At 36.4% G+C, this 18,301-nt stretch overlaps 1 protein-coding gene across 3 annotated transcripts in view; it reads left to right on the plus strand.

Moving 5' to 3' along the window:
* IFT88 (intraflagellar transport 88) overlaps nucleotides 1–18,301 on the plus strand; it is a 158,030-nt gene that overhangs the window by 113,799 nt on the left and 25,930 nt on the right. For all 3 annotated transcript variants that reach the window (XM_059377501.1, XM_059377503.1, XM_059377504.1), the window contains 3 exons: nucleotides 7,947–7,999; nucleotides 9,977–10,042; nucleotides 13,391–13,497. In XM_059377501.1, coding sequence (XP_059233484.1) covers nucleotides 7,947–7,999; nucleotides 9,977–10,042; nucleotides 13,391–13,497 — 226 coding nt within the window. The remainder of the gene's footprint in view (nucleotides 1–7,946; nucleotides 8,000–9,976; nucleotides 10,043–13,390; nucleotides 13,498–18,301) is intronic.

Here is an 18,301-nt window from a genome sequence, read left to right on the forward strand (position 1 = left end):
GCCTGCTTCTCCCTCTCCCACTTCCCCTGCTTGTGTTCCCTCTCTCGATGTGTTTTTGTCAAAAAGTTAAAACCTTTTCATCTTATTTTATTTTGTTTTATTTCTTTTTAGTGTTCCAGAATTCATTGTTTAAAAAAATATATTTTATTTATCTGAGGGACTCATGGGTGGCACAACTCGTTAAGCATCTGCCTTCAATTTAGGTTATGATCTTGAGTCCTGGGATCAAGTCCCGCATCAGGCTCCCTGCTCAACAGGGAGCCTACTTCTCCCTCTGCTTCTCTGCCTGGCTTTGTGGTCTCTCTCTGCCTCTCCACCTGGCTTGTGCTCTCTCTCTGACAAATAAATAAAAAAAATTTTTAAAAAGCATTTTATTTATCTGAGAGAGAGCGAGAGAACATGAGTAGGGGGAAGGGCAGAGGGAGAGGGAGTAGACTTCCTGCTGGGCAGGGAGCCTGATGATGGGCTTGATCCTAGAACCTCAAGATCATGACCTGAGCCAAAGGCAGATAGTTAACTTATTGAGCCACCCAGGTACCCCACTAAGACTGGTTTTATACCTTGTTAAATGGCTTAGAAAATAAGAGTATTTGTGTCATGTGAAAAGAAGAGAATGAAGGAGAAATTAAGACATGTTCAGATAAACAAAAGCTGAGGGAGTTTATTACCAGTACACCTACCCAACAGGAAATGCTAAAGGGTATTCTTCAGGCTGAACTGAAAAGTCACTAGACTATAATTCCCAAGACCTAAGAAAATATTAAAGAACACTTGTTAAGGTAACTTCATAGGTAAATAATAAACCAGTATTATATTTTTAGTTTGGCTTATAACCTTTCTTTCCCCTATATAATTTAAAAGGCAACCATAAAAGAATGCACAGAAAAGGAATGATGAGAATCAAAATAGTACACTACAAAAAATCAACTAAATACCCAAAAAGGACAGTAATGGAGGAATTGAGGAACTAAAAATATGAAATACACAGAACAAATATCTAAAAAGAAGAAGCAAAAAAAAAAAAAGAAGAAGAAGCAATCATCCCATATTAGTAATAACATTAATAACATTAGTAATAACTAATATAATAACATTAGTAATAACATTAGAAATAGATTAAAATCTTCCAATAAAAGAAAAAGATTGACAGATTAAATAAAATCGGTATCCATCTGTAAGCTGTCTGCAAGATACTGAATAAGCCAATAACAAGCAGAAAAATTTATAAATATGGAATCAGAGATAATTAAAACAGAGAATAGCAAAACAATAGAGAAAATCAGTAAAACCAAAAGTTGGTTCTTTAAGATTAATAAAATTAACACATCTTTAGCTTAGATTGTTGAAGGAAAAGATAGAATACTTAAATTACTAAAATTATAAGTGCACATAGGGTCATTACTACCAATTTTGTAGAAACCAAAGGATCATAAGAATACTATGAACAGTGGTATGCCAATGAGTTAGATAGTATAGATATATCTGACAAATTTCTGGAAACACACAATAAACTTAAACTGATTCAAGAAGAAATATAAAATCTGAATAGACCTATAATTAGTAGGGAGAGTGAATGAAGTAATCAAGTATTCCAACCAAAAAATCCCTGGACTAGATACCTTCACTGGTGAATTCTACTGAGATGATTGATGTTATGTGTCAACTTGACTGGCCACTGGGTGCCCAGATTAATCATTATTTCCAGATGAAACTAACATTTGAAATGATGGACTGAGTAAAGCAGATTGCCCAGCTCACTCTAATATTCATATAGAATCTCAAGGGACCTCGAACAGCCAAAACAATTTGAAAAAGAAAAAAGCTGGAGTTCTCACTTTCTGTTTTCAAAATTTGGTGCAGAAACTGCAGTAATCAAAACAATATTGACACAAAGACAGACATGGAGATGAATGGAATCTAGGACTCAGGGAGAAGTCCTCATGTATATAGTAAATTGATTTTCAACAAAGGTGCCAAAACTATTCAATGAGGAAAGGACAATCTTTCCAATCAAAGGCACTCAGAAATCTTGATCTCCACGTGGATATCAAGGAATGAAGTTGGACCCTTACCTTAGCCCATATAAAATTTAATTCAAAATAGATCAAAGACTTAAATGTAAGACCTAAAAGTATAAAACTCTCAGAATAAAACAGAGGGGAAGATATTTATCCTGTTGGATTTGACAATGATTTCTTAGATATAATGACATCAAAAGCACAGGCAATAAAAGAAAAAAAATAGATACATTAGACTTCATCAAAATTTAAAACTTTTTGGACATCAAAAGCCTCTATCAACAGAATGAAACGATAGCCCACATATTTGCAAGCATATATCTGATAAGGGACTATATCTAGACTATATAGAGGACTTCTGTGATTCAACAACAACAGGAACAAAAAGACATTTTAAAAATAGGCAAAGGATTTGAGTAGACATTTCCCCAAAGTGGTATACAAATGATCATTAAGCACACAGACATATTCTCAACATCGTTAGTCATTAGGAAAATGCAAATCAAAATCACCAGGAGACACCACTTCACAGCTTTTAGGGCAGCTGTTACATTTAAAAACAACAACAAAATAATAATAATAAAATTACATGGAGAAATTGTAACCCTATACATTGCGGATAGAAATGTAAAGTGGTATTTTATGAAAAATCACTTGGTGGCTTCTCAGAAAGCTAATCTTAGAATTACCATATGATTCAGCAATTCTACTCCTAGATATATACAAAGGATTGAAAGCCGGAACTTAAACAGGTATTTGTATGTGAGTAATTATAGCATTTTTCACAAAGGCCAAATGGTGGAAACAACCCAAGTAGCCATCCTGATGAATGGATAGACAACAAAATGTGGTTGTATACATGCAATGGAGTATTATTCAGCCATAAAAAGGAATGACATTCTGACACATGTTACAACATGTCATATGCTACAACCAGGAAAACATCGTGCTAAGCAAAAGAAGCCAGACACAGAAGGACAAATATGGTGTGATCCCACTTGTACAAAATCTCTAGAATGGGCACATTCACAGAGACAGTATATTAGAGGTTACTAGAGTCGGGGGAGAAATGAAGGGTTAATACTTAGAGGTTGTGTGGTTTCTGTTTGGCCAATGGAAAGGTTTTGAAAAGACAGTAGTGGTGAGTGTACAACATTCTGAATATAATTAATGCCACTGAAGTGTGCACCCCAAAATGACCTAAAATGGCAAATTTTTTATCAGGTATATTTTAATCGAAATTTTAAAAAATTAATGTGATATACCAAAAGCCTTTGAATTATACATGTTAAATGAGTGTATTATATGTTACATGAATTGTATTTCAATAAAGCTATAAAAAGAGGGTACCTAGATATTGTTTCATTCATGTAAAGTTCAAAAATGCTAAATCAGTGTTAAAAAGTCAGGATAGTAGGAGCGCCTGGGTGGCTCAGTGGATTAGGCCGCTGCCTTCGGCTCAGGTCATGATCTCAGGGTCCTGGGATCAAGCCCCGCATCAGGCTCTCTGCTCAGCAGGGAGCCTGCTTCCCCCTTTCTCTCTGCCTGACTCTCTGCCTGCTTGTGATCTCTCTCTCTGTCAAATAAATAAATAAAATCTTTAAAAAAAAAAAAAGTCACTGGGCGCCTGGGTGGCTCAGTGGGTTGAGCCGCTGCCTTCGGCTAAGGTCCTGGTCTCAGGGTCCTGGGATCGAGTCCCGCGTCGGGCTCTCTGCTCAGCAGGGCGCCTGCTTCTCTCTCTCTCTCTCTCTCTCTCTCTCTGCCTGCCTCTCCATCTACTTGTGATCTCTCTCTGTCAAATAAATAAATAATCAAAAAAAAAAGTCAGGATAGTAGTTGCCTTTGTAGATGAAGGAAGTAATTTTGGAAGGGAGTGTGAAGAAGGCTTCTAGGGTGTTGGCAATAACCTGTTTCTTGAACTGCAGGGCAATTACATGAGTTACTTTATGATGGTTTATTGAGCTGTGTAATATGTTTTGTGAACTTTTCCATATGTGTTATACTTCACAATAAAAGATGTAAAAACTAAAGAAAAAAGATAATGTGAGCAAAGAAAGGCAACATTTGCCCTAGGCTGGGGGAGCCATTTGGAAACATAGGGAGAAGGGTATTTTTATTGTCATGATGATGGGGAAGCACTGTGGGTGTTAGGTACGCAGCCATCAAGGATGGTAAACATTCTGTAATGTGCAGAGAACCTGTGCAGTGAGTTGTCTCACCCTAAATGCTAGTAGCACCTTCACAAAATGCTACATTGGAACATGTTGATAGTACGGTTTTGTTCCTGAGAGTTCATCTTAAAACTCTAGTCTTTTCTCTGGGGCCTCAGTGTATTCAGAGGAGCATCCTGGTAACTTCATAGGTAAATATGTGCCTCAGGAATATAAGCCTCGCTCTCGTCATTCCAGCAGCTGAAAGGGGCTGAACTGAGCATCTCCTTGTTCCAGAAGCAGACTCTGCCCCATCCTTCAGTTTTCTGTCCAGCACCCTGGGGTGGAGTCTTCCTGAAGCTCCTAGGGGTAGGGGTGCCCTGGCTACACAGAGGGGGTGTCCAACTGCTTTTCAGTCACATTCCCAGCCTGTTTTCCCTTTTGTAGTTTCATGCCTACCCCCTCTTCCTCAGAGCTGGTGATTCCAATTCTTGAGCATTTCTTATGTTTGCAGAGAAGATCTGAACACATGTTTTCAGTATGCTGTTGGCAAGCACTTGAGTTTTATCTTTCTTTGCCCTGCTAAAGTCAGGTTCCACTTTTTTTTTTATCCATCATACATCATTTGTATATGGTTTTGAAGTTTCATCTGAGACAGAATTTGAACTCATCTTTCTTATCCTCCCTGTTTTGGGGGGGTGATTTCCAGAAACTCATTGTAAAGTACAAGGTTTTTACTCTGCCATCTTAAATCCAGAAGTCATGACTTTCCAGTGGTGCTTACTTATTCCAAATACAGAGATCATAATTCTTCCCAGTGGTAATTCTCAGACTCTATCCCTCATTACTTTCTGAAAGTGTGACATAAGGGATTTATATGGGATATTATCCTGGTAAATACTGTTGGGACAGTGACCTTAGGCAAGCTTGTCTGCATCTCCATTTCCTTCTCCTTGAAGATGAACAGGTAGAATGAATTGTTGTCTGAGGCTACTTCCACTTCTAATATTTCATAATTCTATAATTTAAAGCTAAGTCATTGTAGATTTAAAATACTTCAAACAATTAGTACAGTCCTCTATTCATTATACTGTGCTAGGCAATTTATAACCAGTTTGCTGGGGGTGCTGGGGCAAGGGGATGTTATTTTAAATCACTATATCTTTAATGTGCTATCTGTAAAATAGTAGTATTTTTCTTTACTTTGAGGATTGGGGAGAGAAGTAGGTATTCATTCAAGAAGTAAACTTGACTTATTATTTATAAACTAGGTTCTGATAGTAAGACAGATAAAAGAGACAAGCCAAAACAATTAGCTTTTTCATTTACTTTTCAGCAAAACTGTCCTAACCTATATTAATAGCGTCTCGGCTCTCTCTAGTTACTAAAAGTAACAATAGGATCGTGGCAGTTTAATTCCAAAGATTAATAAAATACATCTATCTCATGTCCTAAATTGTACTTCGCTTCATTTATTATACATGACAGCTTATCAACTATTGTAATGCATAAAAGCTTGTGATGATCATATACATTAAATCAGTATCCAATTATCTGTGCTAATGGAAGCGAGCAATGTCGCAGATAATCTGCAGTAATGATCTACTGTAATTAATAACCCAGAATGTTATCTACTCCTTATTAACATTAAGTCACTGAACTCTGTTCTTCCTCTCTTCACTGGGCTACTTTAGTGGTTGAAAATAATTAATCCATTTTCCATATAAGGATGTATACATATCCTTGCATACAATACTGCTCTAGTGTTTTTTAAATTTCCCAGTAGATGACATTCATGAAATAAGGCTTTCCTAAAGAAGAGAAAAGAAGTGGTTATAATAATAACTAGTGTTTATTATTTACATATATTGTGTTATTTAATCCTCACAACAACTTTACAAAGTAGGTACTATTATTATCCCCACTTTGTAGATGAGTAAACAGAGATGGAATTTTAAATAACTTACCAAGTTCACAGAATTAAAAGGTTACCAAACTAAAAATCATAATCCCAACCTTGAAGGAAATAATAAAGATACATACTTGAATATGTAAATGAGAAGGAATTAATGATTAGTGATCTCCCAGTATATATCAGGCATCATGTTAGGTCCTAGGAACACAAAGACTCTGCTTCCTTTGGGAATTTATAGTTTAATAAGATATTTCAAAACTTAATAATAATGTAGTATAGTAAATGCAGTACTAACAGATTCTAGGACATTAGAAGAGTGCCTAAAATGTCTAATCCTGTCAAGCATGGAAGAGCATAAACGAGGTTGGAATGAGCCTCCAAGTAGAAGTAATGGTGTGTGGAAAGACCAGGAATCTAGAAAATGCAGTGAACGCAGGGGACTCTGTCCTCCTGTTTGGACTTGTAGCATGAAATGTTAGGCAGGGCACCACCAAATGGAGTTGGAGAGGCAGCAAATGGCTAACAGTGGATGAACTGGATTAGGACCTTGGAGTTAACATGTGGTTAGAAGGGAGGTGATTCATTTTAAAGAGGGAAGTAATGTGATTAGATACATGATTTCTTTAGATCAAAGGGGATGGCTATGTAGGGAGTGGATTTGAGGTTAAGTAACTTGCCCAAGTAGTAGGGCTGTGATTTAAACCCTGATTTAATCTAACTCCAAATCTGGTAGCTGTGCCATCAATTTGAGTAGGGGTGAGGCTATCTGTCTTTGAAGTCATCAGGTAAATGGAAGGAAGAGTCTAAAAAGAAAGAAGAACATTCAGTTATTTCCTGGTCTTTCATTTCTTCAAATTTTGTTTTCTTATTTTCTTAGATATTTGTAACTGTCTTTAGAAATCCTGGTCATGATTACTTATTTTAGAAAAAGACATTGGGAGATGGGGAGGAGAAGTGAGTTGGGGGATATCAGAGGGGGAGACAAACCATGAGACACTGTGGACTCTGAGAAACAAACTCCAAGGGTTTTGGAGGGAAGGGGGTAAGGGGTTGGGTGAGCCTGGTGGTGGGTATTAAGGAGGGCACGTATTGCCTGGAGCACTGGGTGAGGTACATAAACAATGAATTTTGGAGCACACACATACACACAGATTTTTTATAAAGGAAAAGGTTATAAAATTTGGGGGGGGCAGGTATCTTATTTGGCTTTGTATTCCCCAAATTTTGTATAAATGGTCCATCTGATAAGTGTTGGTTGAATTACATAATGTGGTAGTACCCTCAAATACTGCATAATGGAATTTTAAAAAAAGGTTGAGAGCCTGTAGCTTTGCATAATAACCAGGATCACCAAAAAAAAAAAAAAAAAAAAAAAAAAAAGAAGAAGAAGAAAAAATTTTAAGAGGCCAAAAAAGGATGAATACAATTCTTTTTTACTCTGTCTTTATCTAATTATTCACACACAAGGTCAGAAATTGCATCATGGGTACTTAGTTTGCAAGCCTAAATTTCTAATCCTTACGGTACTAAGCCAAAGTATAAAATTATGGCAAAGATATGATAATGTTTAAAATAGAATGCAGTTGTCTTTAGCCAAACAGGTTAAGTGGTTCACATAAAATCTAAATAAGGCGTTTGAACTAGATTGAAGGACTCTTAAATTTAAATTTTCTAATATGCATATGATAGGTAATAATGAAAGAAATTATATATATGCCATTGTCAATAATAAAGATCTAATCAAAGGTCAAAAAAGATTTGAAAAAACTTGAAAGATAATATAGATGTATAGCTTTATAAAACTGATCATCACAGATTATTTCTATTTCATTTCTGATTTCATATAATTTATTTCTTTTATAGGCCTACACAAGTGAAATGGCAGCTGATGGTAGCTAGTTGTTTTAGAAGAAGTGGTAAATGCTTTAATTTTATTCATTTTATATACTTTACTTCTTTATATCTTTTAGGTAATTATCCACATAATGGTTTTCCAACTGCATATTTGTTTATTAAAACATTAGCTTTTGATTACTATATATATTGAACAATTATATGAGAAACATAGTAATTACGACATACAAAAAAAAGTTAGGCTTACAAAGTGGGTCTTAATCATATAATCCATCACTGCTATTAAGAACAGAGTCATTATTTTTCAAAGTTAACATGTAATCATTTTGACAACTTTGTCTCAGAAAATTAGACATTCTGTACACATTAGTTTACATTTCCATTTTCTGTTCACCTAATTCTAAACATCGTAGTAGGCTCTGCCAAACTTTCAAAAACTGTCTCACACCAGAGGAGCTTGAAGAAGGCCCCGAACCAGAACAACTGGGGCAGTGTTTTCTATACCAAATACCTCTAGGTATCTTTGTGTTTTCGGGAACTGGTTTTATTCCATCCTGTACTGCTACACTTGTCCTGAAGCATGGAGCAAGGCAAATTAGTAGTGTTGGACTAACCAGGAAGTGAATGATATAATTAAGACTTTCAGCAGAGATTAAGTAAGGAGATAAATGTTAATAGATTTGTAATCCCTCTTATAGAGCCAAATGATCCAGGAAAATAAATTCCTCAATCCAAGGGGAGCGCAGATGTGACAGTATTAACAGTGTTCTCATCCAGTTTTGTGGGTTTCTTTCTTTATCCCCGTGAGCTCTTTCAGAATGGCAGGAGTCCTCAAATCATTTAGATCATTGGTCTTTGCTGTTACTGTATTTCCTATGAGATCTATAACATCACTGTCCTGTATGCACATGTTATTGATATCAGAGTGAGTTCCGAGTTACCAGTGTTCATTACTGTGTCAGGCCTATGTAAAATGTACATGCATATGAGGTATTCTGAGTGATTTAAGATGGAACCTCCCTTGTGTTACTGAAGTACAGCTGGTATTTATTGAGAGCTGCTGGATGCTGGGTACTTCCTGTCTCTGTTGCATCCAGTTCTCACCACAGCTCTTGGAGGGTCAGGATGGCTAGGCTTTGTGTATAGTAGGGCCCAGAGAGATTCATTGTTTACTGAGATTTTAGCAAAGATCGAAAATTCATTTTTTCCTATTCTTTGCTGCTATGAAGCTAAATTTATAGTATTATAAAACAAAATGCTTTCTGTAAACTTTTTAATGTTTTAATTTTTAAGTTTTTGAATTTGTCAGTTCTTCTGAAATAATCTTTAATTTTTAGAAATTGAATAGATCTTAATTTTTGATACTTTTTTTAAGAACTAAACTAAGTTTCTCTTTTTAAGCTTTTTGTCTTTTTTTTTTTTTAAGATTTTATTTATTTATTTGACAGAGAGAGAGACAGCAAGAGAGGGAACACAAGCAGAGGGAGAGGGAGAAGGATACTTTCTGATGAGCAGAGAGCTCAGGGCTCGATCCCAGGACCATGGGATCATGACCCAAGCCAAAGGCAGATGCTTAACAACTGAACCACCCCAGTCACACACACCCCTTTTTTTTTTAGATTTTAATTTATTTATTTGACAGAGAACAGGAGAGCACAGGGAAGGGGAATGGGAGAGGAAGAAGCAGGTCCCCCACTGAGCAGGGAGCCCAATGTGGGGCTTGATCCCAGGACCCTGGGATCATGACCTGAGCCAAAGGCAGCCACTTAACTGACTGAGCCACCCAGGTGCCCCAAAGACTAAACTAAGTTTCAGTCATCACCCTTTTACTTCTGCTCTACCCTTTTTTCAAATTTCTCTGTACATTTTCTTTCAGAAGTTATATTAATCATAGTTTATATATGCTTGTGGAAGACATGAAAGTCTTCTTATTAAACCAATAAATGGTGCCAGTGTCTTGAATTAAAATTACTACTTTGCTGAATCTTATTAAGTTTTATAATCTGCTAGTGTGACTTTTTCTCTTTTTTTATTTATAGGTAACTACCAAAAAGCATTAGATACTTATAAGGATATTCACAGAAAATTTCCAGAAAATGTTGAATGTGAGTTTACACCTTGTAACTTTGAAGCTATAAGTTCTCACATTTTATGTCATTAAGTGTGATACCTACATTTGCTACAGTAATTGTATATATAACTACCAGCCTATAATTTGTGATACATGATTACACATATGGTTATATGATCAGAAATTTTGACTATGCAGGTACATTGTATAGAATTTAATTTTTGATGGATTTAAGTATACCACTGGGTTCTCTTTAGTAGTAAACATCTGTATTTCAGGTTTTATGAAATTCGAAGAATAAATTTTGTTTTTTTTAAAGTTCATAAACTGATGTTTTATAGAAAACACATTTTTTAAAAATTATTTTTTTGTGAGAGAGAGAGGGCATGAGCAGGGGGAAGGACAGAGGGAGAGGGAAAAGCAGGCTCCCTGGGGAGCCCAATGTGGGGCTGGGTCACAGGGTCCCCAGATCATAACCTGAGCCAAAGGCAAACACCCCACCGATTGAGCCACCCAGGCACCCCAGAAAAGGCATTTTTAACTCCACTTAATATGCAACTTTCTGAGGTTGAAAAATACTTTCAGAGTTTATGAAAGTAGAACAATCATCTTGCTCATACAGATAGCAAATGAATTTTAACGTTACTTCAAGTTTAAAACATTATGTTGGTATTGAGCTTATTTCTCTTTTGTGAAATTCGCTTTGTAGAAAATACTCATTTATTCCCCATCTTGTTGCATAATGGGTTTTATGTAACTTAAAGTAATAACGTGAAGTATTATGGGAGTTCCAACAACAAAATCTCAATCAAGAAAATACAAAATACCTATATTTACATGCTGCATACTCCCACTAAACTCTGTATTTGGCCCTGAATAGCTTTGCACCTAAAGGAAAGAGAAAAAATGTAATCAGTTATATAATCTTTTCTACTTATGAGGAAACAAAGTAATTCCTTGGGAAGACAAAAACATTCATTTCTAACTCTTCATTTATGTTGTGAAAGCAAAAGATATATTTGATAAGATCAATTAAAGTTGTAGCAGCTCCTTGCTTTTGTGACATCCCCACAGCAAATAAAATGTTTGAAAGACTTCTTAATTTTGTCTTTCAGTAACAATGAACACTATAAACAATCCATTTCAGTTCAGTAAGATAAATCTTTTCCATGCCAAGTTTTCCAGTGGCCCAGCCTGATCCGGAAATGAGATGTACTGCATGTTCCTTCATTAATTTTTTTCTCCATTTGGCTTTTGTGAAAGATCAACAGCAGAGAGCTCAGAATTATGACCTTTGGTAGCATCTTAGGAGCAAGAACTTTTCTAATGCTGATTAGAAGCTGATTTGTTTTTACAGGGGTAGTTTGCAAATGCCATCAGGAAACAGGCTATCTGGGAATTACATGTAAAACTTTAAAAAGCGTAAATTTCTAGCTCAACCTACAGAGATTCTCATTTAGGTTTGCAGTAGACACAGATATCTTTCATTTCCTTTTTTTTTTTCAATTTTTATTTATTTGTTTGAGAGAGGGAGAGAGAAAGCGCATACAAATGGAGGGGAGGGGAAGAGAGAGGGAGAACCAGACTCCCTGGTTGAGTGGCTGAGCGGCTAAGCGGGGAACCTGATACAGGCCCAATCCCAGGACCCCAGATTATGATCTGAGCCGGAAGTCAGATGCTTAACCAACTGAGCCACCCAGATGCCCCTCCTATGTCTTTTTTATAAGTTTTTTTTTATGTGATTCTTAATCTCAGTCACCTTAGGAAACTGGTGATTCAGAGATTAAATGAGTGGTAGCAATATCTTTTGTAAAAATGAAGCAACCCAAAAGTCTGCTGGGCAGACTTCCCCACCTTGGCACCATTGACATTTAGGATGAGCTGATTCTGTATTGTGGGCAGCCATCCTACAGATTATAAAATATTTTAGCAGCATCCCTGGCCTCTACCCACCAGATGCTCCTAGCACTTCCACTCCCTCGTTACAAAGACAGAAATGTCCCCAGACATTGCCAAATTGCATTGACAGAATTGCCGCTGATGAAGAACCCCCGCGGTGGCTATAGTACCTCTGCACTGGACCAATACAGGGAGAATCTGCGCGCAAGTCCAAATGTCTTTCTTTATTGAGAGTTTAAGATTCACACTAAGGTGCCCCTAGCCAGCTCAGTGGGTGGAGCATGTGACTCTTGATCTCAGGGGTATGAGTTTGAGCTCTGTGTGGGTGTAGAGATTACTTATAAATAAAATACTTTTTTAAAAAAGGATTCACTCCAAAAATTAAATGAATGATTACCTGTGCCATAGGGAATGTTCAAGATGACTTCAGCCTGGATAATTTTCAAAACAAATTATACTTTGTCTACCCTAACTATAGTGATAGAAAAAAAAAATTTTTGGTGTAATATCTTGTTTTGAGCAGAGTAGTTTTCTGATAAACCCAACAGGGTAATTCATTTTTAAGACATATTCTTCAGTTAGCAAAAATTGACCAGCTCTAGAGAGTTTAGATGACATACTAAATTTCAGAGACCATCTACCAAAAACAATGATTTTTATTTTACATTAAATATTCCTAAGCTACTGTTTCTAAGGATAGGTAGGTAAGAGAAATAATTAAGTATTATTTGTAAAATATATGTAAATTATGTTCTTATTATGAATTATTAAGATAAATGTATACATGGGCAATTTATATAGTGACATTTTAAATTATTTTGGTACCATTACTTTTACAATATGTTAGTGGTCATGAATTGCTGACTTACAAATTCTTGTGAATGCTACAATGTTGGTATACAGCACTGTTCAAGTACTGTGGGCATGACAGAAAGAAAACGGATGAAAAATTCCTGCAAAGAGAAAGGCAATAAACAAATACATATGTCAGTAGTCATAAGTGGTGTAAAGGAATAATAGATAAAGACATAAAGATTATGGGAAGGCCTCTAAGTAGATGGTGTGGTCTCACCTGAGGGCAAGGCAGGTAGAGACTCTGTCCCTTTAGGTCCTCTTTCAAGGAAGACCATTTCCCTAGGGCCAGAGAATACAAACTGTAGTTAATTTTTTATTTTTTATTTTTTATTTTTTTAGATTTTATTTATTTGACAGAGATCATGAGTAGGCAGAGAGGGGGAAGCAGGCTCCCTGCTGAGCAGAGAGCCGGATGTGGGGCTCAATCCCAGGACTCTGGGATTATGACCTGAGCCGGAGGCAGAGGCTTTAACCCACTGAGCCACCCAGGCGCCCTGTAGTTAATTTTTAATAGAAACAAACACTGTGAGTATCATTCCTAGTTGTGTCCCCAAGATTGAGACTTTGATTTGTTATATTTTCAACATTGTGCATTAATATTTTTCTAAAACCTTTTTTTACAATTTAGGTCTGCGTTTCTTGGTTCGTCTCTGCACAGATATTGGATTAAAAGAAGTTCAAGAATATGCAACAAAACTCAAGAGACTGGAAAAAATGAAAGAAATAAGGGAACAGGTATCTCATATGGGCCGAAAACTGCTGTCTGTTAATTTTCAAAATGTCAGCCTTCTGTAGCTCAACTGAGTGATTCTGAGGGCTTCTCTCAATAAAATAAAGTTGAAATTTTTTTCTGCTATGGCACAAAAGGAAGAATAGCTAAAATTCTACTTTGAGGATAAAATTCTATCAAGAACCACTTCTTAATAGGAGAAAGTGCATGCATCAGAATCAACATACATGGATGATTGCTCATAGACAAATCACTGTAACTTTCCCGAACATAAAATAACTTACAGATTAATTTATGCAGTTAATTTCTTTTTTATTTTTTTTAAATTTTTTATTTTTGATAAACATATATTTTTATCCCCAGGGGTACAGGTCTGTGAATCAACAGGTTTACACACTTCACAGCACTCACCAAATCACATACCCTCCCCAATGTCCATAATCCCACCCCCTTCTCCCAAACCCCCTCCCCCCGGCAACCCTCAGTTTGTTTTGTGAGATTAAGAGTCACTTATGGTTTGTCTCCCTCCCAATCCCATCTTGTTTCATTTATTCTTCTTCTACCCACTTAAGCCTCCATGTTGTATCACCACTTCCTCATATCAGGGAGATCATATGATAGTTGTCTTTCTCTGCTTGACTTATTTCGCTAAGCATGATACGCTCTAGTTCCATCCACGTTGTTGCAAATGGCAAGATTTCATTTCTTTTGATGGCTTATGCAGTTAATTTCAATTGGAGTGTCCTGTGGCCCTTGGAAGCCAAGCTAAAGACTATATAATAATAGTACTTTCTCTTTAAGCTTTTTCATTATGTAGTAGAACATGGCTCTGAGGATAATATTAATATACATGGAAACATTTTATTTCTGTGTTTCATGCAATATGTGGAATAACTGTGTTCTTATTTTTACTTCTTTAAGAGAATAATCTCTCTTAGGTTTAAGACTGAATATTTAAAAATTTAACACGATTTTTGAGTGTCTGCCTTTCATTGAAAGAAAATATATTCTTTAAGACTAGACTTTTTCAAGAAATTAATTATCTTGGATAATTAAATCTAAAGTCCATGTTTGGTTTCAAAGTATGGTTATCTTTGCTTTGAGATGTGATCTGGTTGTTTTATTCTCAGTTATTTAAGGATTATGAGCATGACATAAATTTTTACCTTAAAAATCCTGTAAAATATCAAGTTGGCATTAAAATGCCATGGTAGGGTATATAGTTTAAAACTTGCTGCAAAGACCAATTTACTACCATTAATCAGTTGCTAAATTAGGTAACCTATGTGAAAGCTTTGTCAAATTAAATGGGTATAAATCAAAATTCAGGTTATCATAATTGTCCTCATAATCACTATTAAATGTGTTTCATTAAGAAGAATCAAAAATAAGTATATATTTCAAACCAAGAACATTATTTAGATCTTAAAATTAGTTGTTATGTCAAGTTACTTAGTATAGAACCATGGAAATAGTCAAAGTCTTTAAGGCTTCCTAGGTTTAATGATCAGTAGTTTAAGTTTATACGGAACAGAAAACACACAACTAATACAAATTATGGATCATGCATAATACTCTTCTTGCAACTTACAACCTTAATCAAGAAAACTGGTATATGCATTACCATCTCTGATTTAGTAGACTTCTAGTGTTTTACTTAATAAATAGCAGCCCTTCTAACTTGATAACTCCTTCTAACTCCCTTCTAAAAGCCCTTCTAACAAGGGTTGATAACTCAAGCTGTAGGAAGTCTGATTCTGAGGAGTCCCTGGGAAATGAACTTTAAGGGCAGAGACCAAATACTCCCCCTTTAAAGAGATGCAGAGTTGCTTTTGCACAATTTTTTTATTGCTTGATTTTCCCATGCTTAGTTTGAGCCATTATTTATACTGTGCTCTGGTTCTGGTCTTTGTAGTACTTCATCTTTACATAGGCTTCCTCTCTTCCTTTGTCCTCTTACCTCATCTTCTTTCCTTTATGCATTCTCTCTCTGTGGTGTTAAACTCTTTGTCTGGCTGACTGCTGTGAGCTAATATTCTCGTGGACTGTTGGATCATACTATTAAGAATAAATATGTAGGCGAGCATGGGTGGCTCAGTCACCTGAGCCTTCAGCTCAGGTCATGATCTCAGGGTCCTGGGATCCAGCCCTGTACAGGGCTCTCTGCTCAGTGGGAAGTCTGCTTCTTGCTCTGCCCTTCACCCTTCTGTTGCTCGCTCTCTCTCTTTCTCTCAAATAAATAAAGCCTTAAAAAAAAAGCGAATATGTAAATGTCACTGAGACTGCTTTTCCTTTCTAGTTAGTACTCAGCCTTTTGATTCCTCTTCCATCAAAATACTTATATATACATTGACTATAGTCAGTTTTTATCTGTTTATCTCATAGAAATGACATCCTTCCACTGTCTTTGCTTAAATAATTCCCTAATGACTTAAGAATACTTCAGTAAACTCATACAAGTTACCATTGATGCATTTAGATTAGATCCAGTGTTTCTCTTACTTATTTACTCCAATTAACATCTTACAGTGCTTGAGCTGTGCCTCTTTTGGTGATATTTTATCTCTGCCCTCATTGTAATCCGTATAAAACCTAAGGTCACTTTGCTATCTTCTCTCAAATGTTAACTGGTTAATCTTTCTTTAGAATCAGAGTCACAGTTCTCACCCATAAAGCACTCTCTCTGCAGCACCCTTAAAATCAATTTCTCTATTCTTTGGTACTCCGCATTAAATCTTAAACATGTTCTTGATGTTTTCTCACTTATGTTTTGCTTATATATAGAAAGAGAAGGAGAAAAAATAGTGGAAAAGAAAGGTCCTAGGAAGAAGAGACAAAGAGAATTTTCACTATCTGAGAGCTAATTTATCTTTTAATTGTTGCATGTCCCATTTCAGTTTGTGTTTCTGAGATTGTGAGCCCATGGGGCAGAGCATTCTATTTCCTGGCTTGCATAGTTCATAAAGCACTTTTAGTTATGAAACAAAGTATAATAAATAAACTTCTGAATTAAGGACACTCTCCTTTTCTAAATTTGAACTTAAAATGTATTGCTTTTTCTCTGTGTGTTTCTTGTTTAGAATCGGTCCTAATGCAGAAACTTAACATTTTTCTACGTAATTAGAATTTCTCCATATAATCATTGTTAATGCCTGCATAATACACTATTATACAGATATGTCTTGATTTCTTTAAGCATTTTCACACTGTTAGATAGTCACATATCTTTTTTAGAATTGGTAACTCTACAGTCAAATTTTGGTGTTTCTTGCCCAAGAAGAACATTTCTATATTGTGAACTTGAGATCATTTGTGAAATGGACCATGTAATTGACAGCAGGGATATCACAGATAATCACACAAACTCTTGGAAAGGAATACAAAGTTGACCGTCCGTCTTTATCCTTTCTTCTCCTCTGGAAGTACTAATAACCGTGGAAGTTTTGCCGCAGGAGGGAAAAGAAGTGAAGGTGCTGGATGAATGGTCATGAATGATGTTAGCATTCTTCATGGTTCTGGCGACAGTTTTCCCTTTAATTCCACTTGATTACATCTGCTTACCTAGACAATAATAGCAACAGCTAACATTTACTGAGTGCGTGATAGGTACAGGTACTGTTCTAAGTAAGCACTTTATGTGTGTTAACTAATTTAATAATCACAATAGTCCTATGATGTTGGGTATGGCTTTATTATTTTTTTAGTAGATGAGAAAACTGAGACCCATGATGACTAAATAACTTTCTCCAGGCAGACGCTTAGTGACTGAGCCACCCAGGCACCACTTAGCAACATTTTTTAAAGAGATGTTTTATATTTCTTCTTCACTGGACACAAACAAGTCAGCTGCAGGGCATTCTGTCAAACTTGACCATAGTCTGGAAAAGAACAAAATGGGAAGAGCAAGAAATAAAGACTGAGTAAAATGAAAAGGAGGAGAAAAATGTCAGCCAAAATAGCAAAGAGGGTTAGAGAACAAAGTACACAAGATTCAGTATGGTGAAATTTGATTTTCAGAAGCAAATAGGTGTTCAGCTGGAAGGGGATTTAAAAAAAAAAAAAAAACAAAACTCATTCTCTGGGCACCTGGGTGCCTCAGTCAGTTAAGTATCTGACTCTTGATTTTTGCTCAGGTGAGATTAAGCCCGGTATCCTGCTCTACACTGAGCATGGAGCCTGCTTAAGATTCCTTCTCACTTAAGATTTTCCCTTGAATCCTCCAATCACTCCCTCTTCTCCCCCCACCCCCCTGCCCACAAAAAACAAACCAAAACAAAACCCCACATTCTCTGCCCACAGGAGAGTGGTAAAGGAAAAAGACCAGCAGGGCAGGACCATGAGTGTGAGGAGGGCATAGGTGCTGGTATGCACACTGAATAAGCAGTCGCCTGGGTCACAGGAGTTTCCCTAAGATGAGAGTGGAGCTGAACCTTATGGGATGAGTGGGGAGCTGGGACGAAGATAAAGAAGAGTGTAGCAGACAGAGAGGGTCCAAGGAAAGAGGAAGCACCAAGCTGTGCGGGCTGCCTTTTACTCACAAAGTAGGAGGGGCAGTCCGTTTCAAAAGGTGAAAAGGGCATCTTGGTTCTTTCCACAGTGTGGTGACCGTGGCCATTGCTGCTATAAACCTTGGGATACAGATGGCCCTTCTTTTCACGACATCTGTTATCTTTGGGGTAAACAAGGTGGTGGGTATTAGGGAGGGCATGGAGCACTGGGTGTGGTGCAAAAACAATGAATACTGTTACTCTGAAAAGAAATTAAAAAAAAAAAAAAAAAAAAAGACGAAACTCCTAAACTGGGGGAAAA

Source organism: Mustela nigripes, chromosome 15, assembly GCF_022355385.1.
Source record: "Mustela nigripes isolate SB6536 chromosome 15, MUSNIG.SB6536, whole genome shotgun sequence".
Classification (NCBI taxonomy): domain Eukaryota; kingdom Metazoa; phylum Chordata; class Mammalia; order Carnivora; family Mustelidae; genus Mustela; species Mustela nigripes.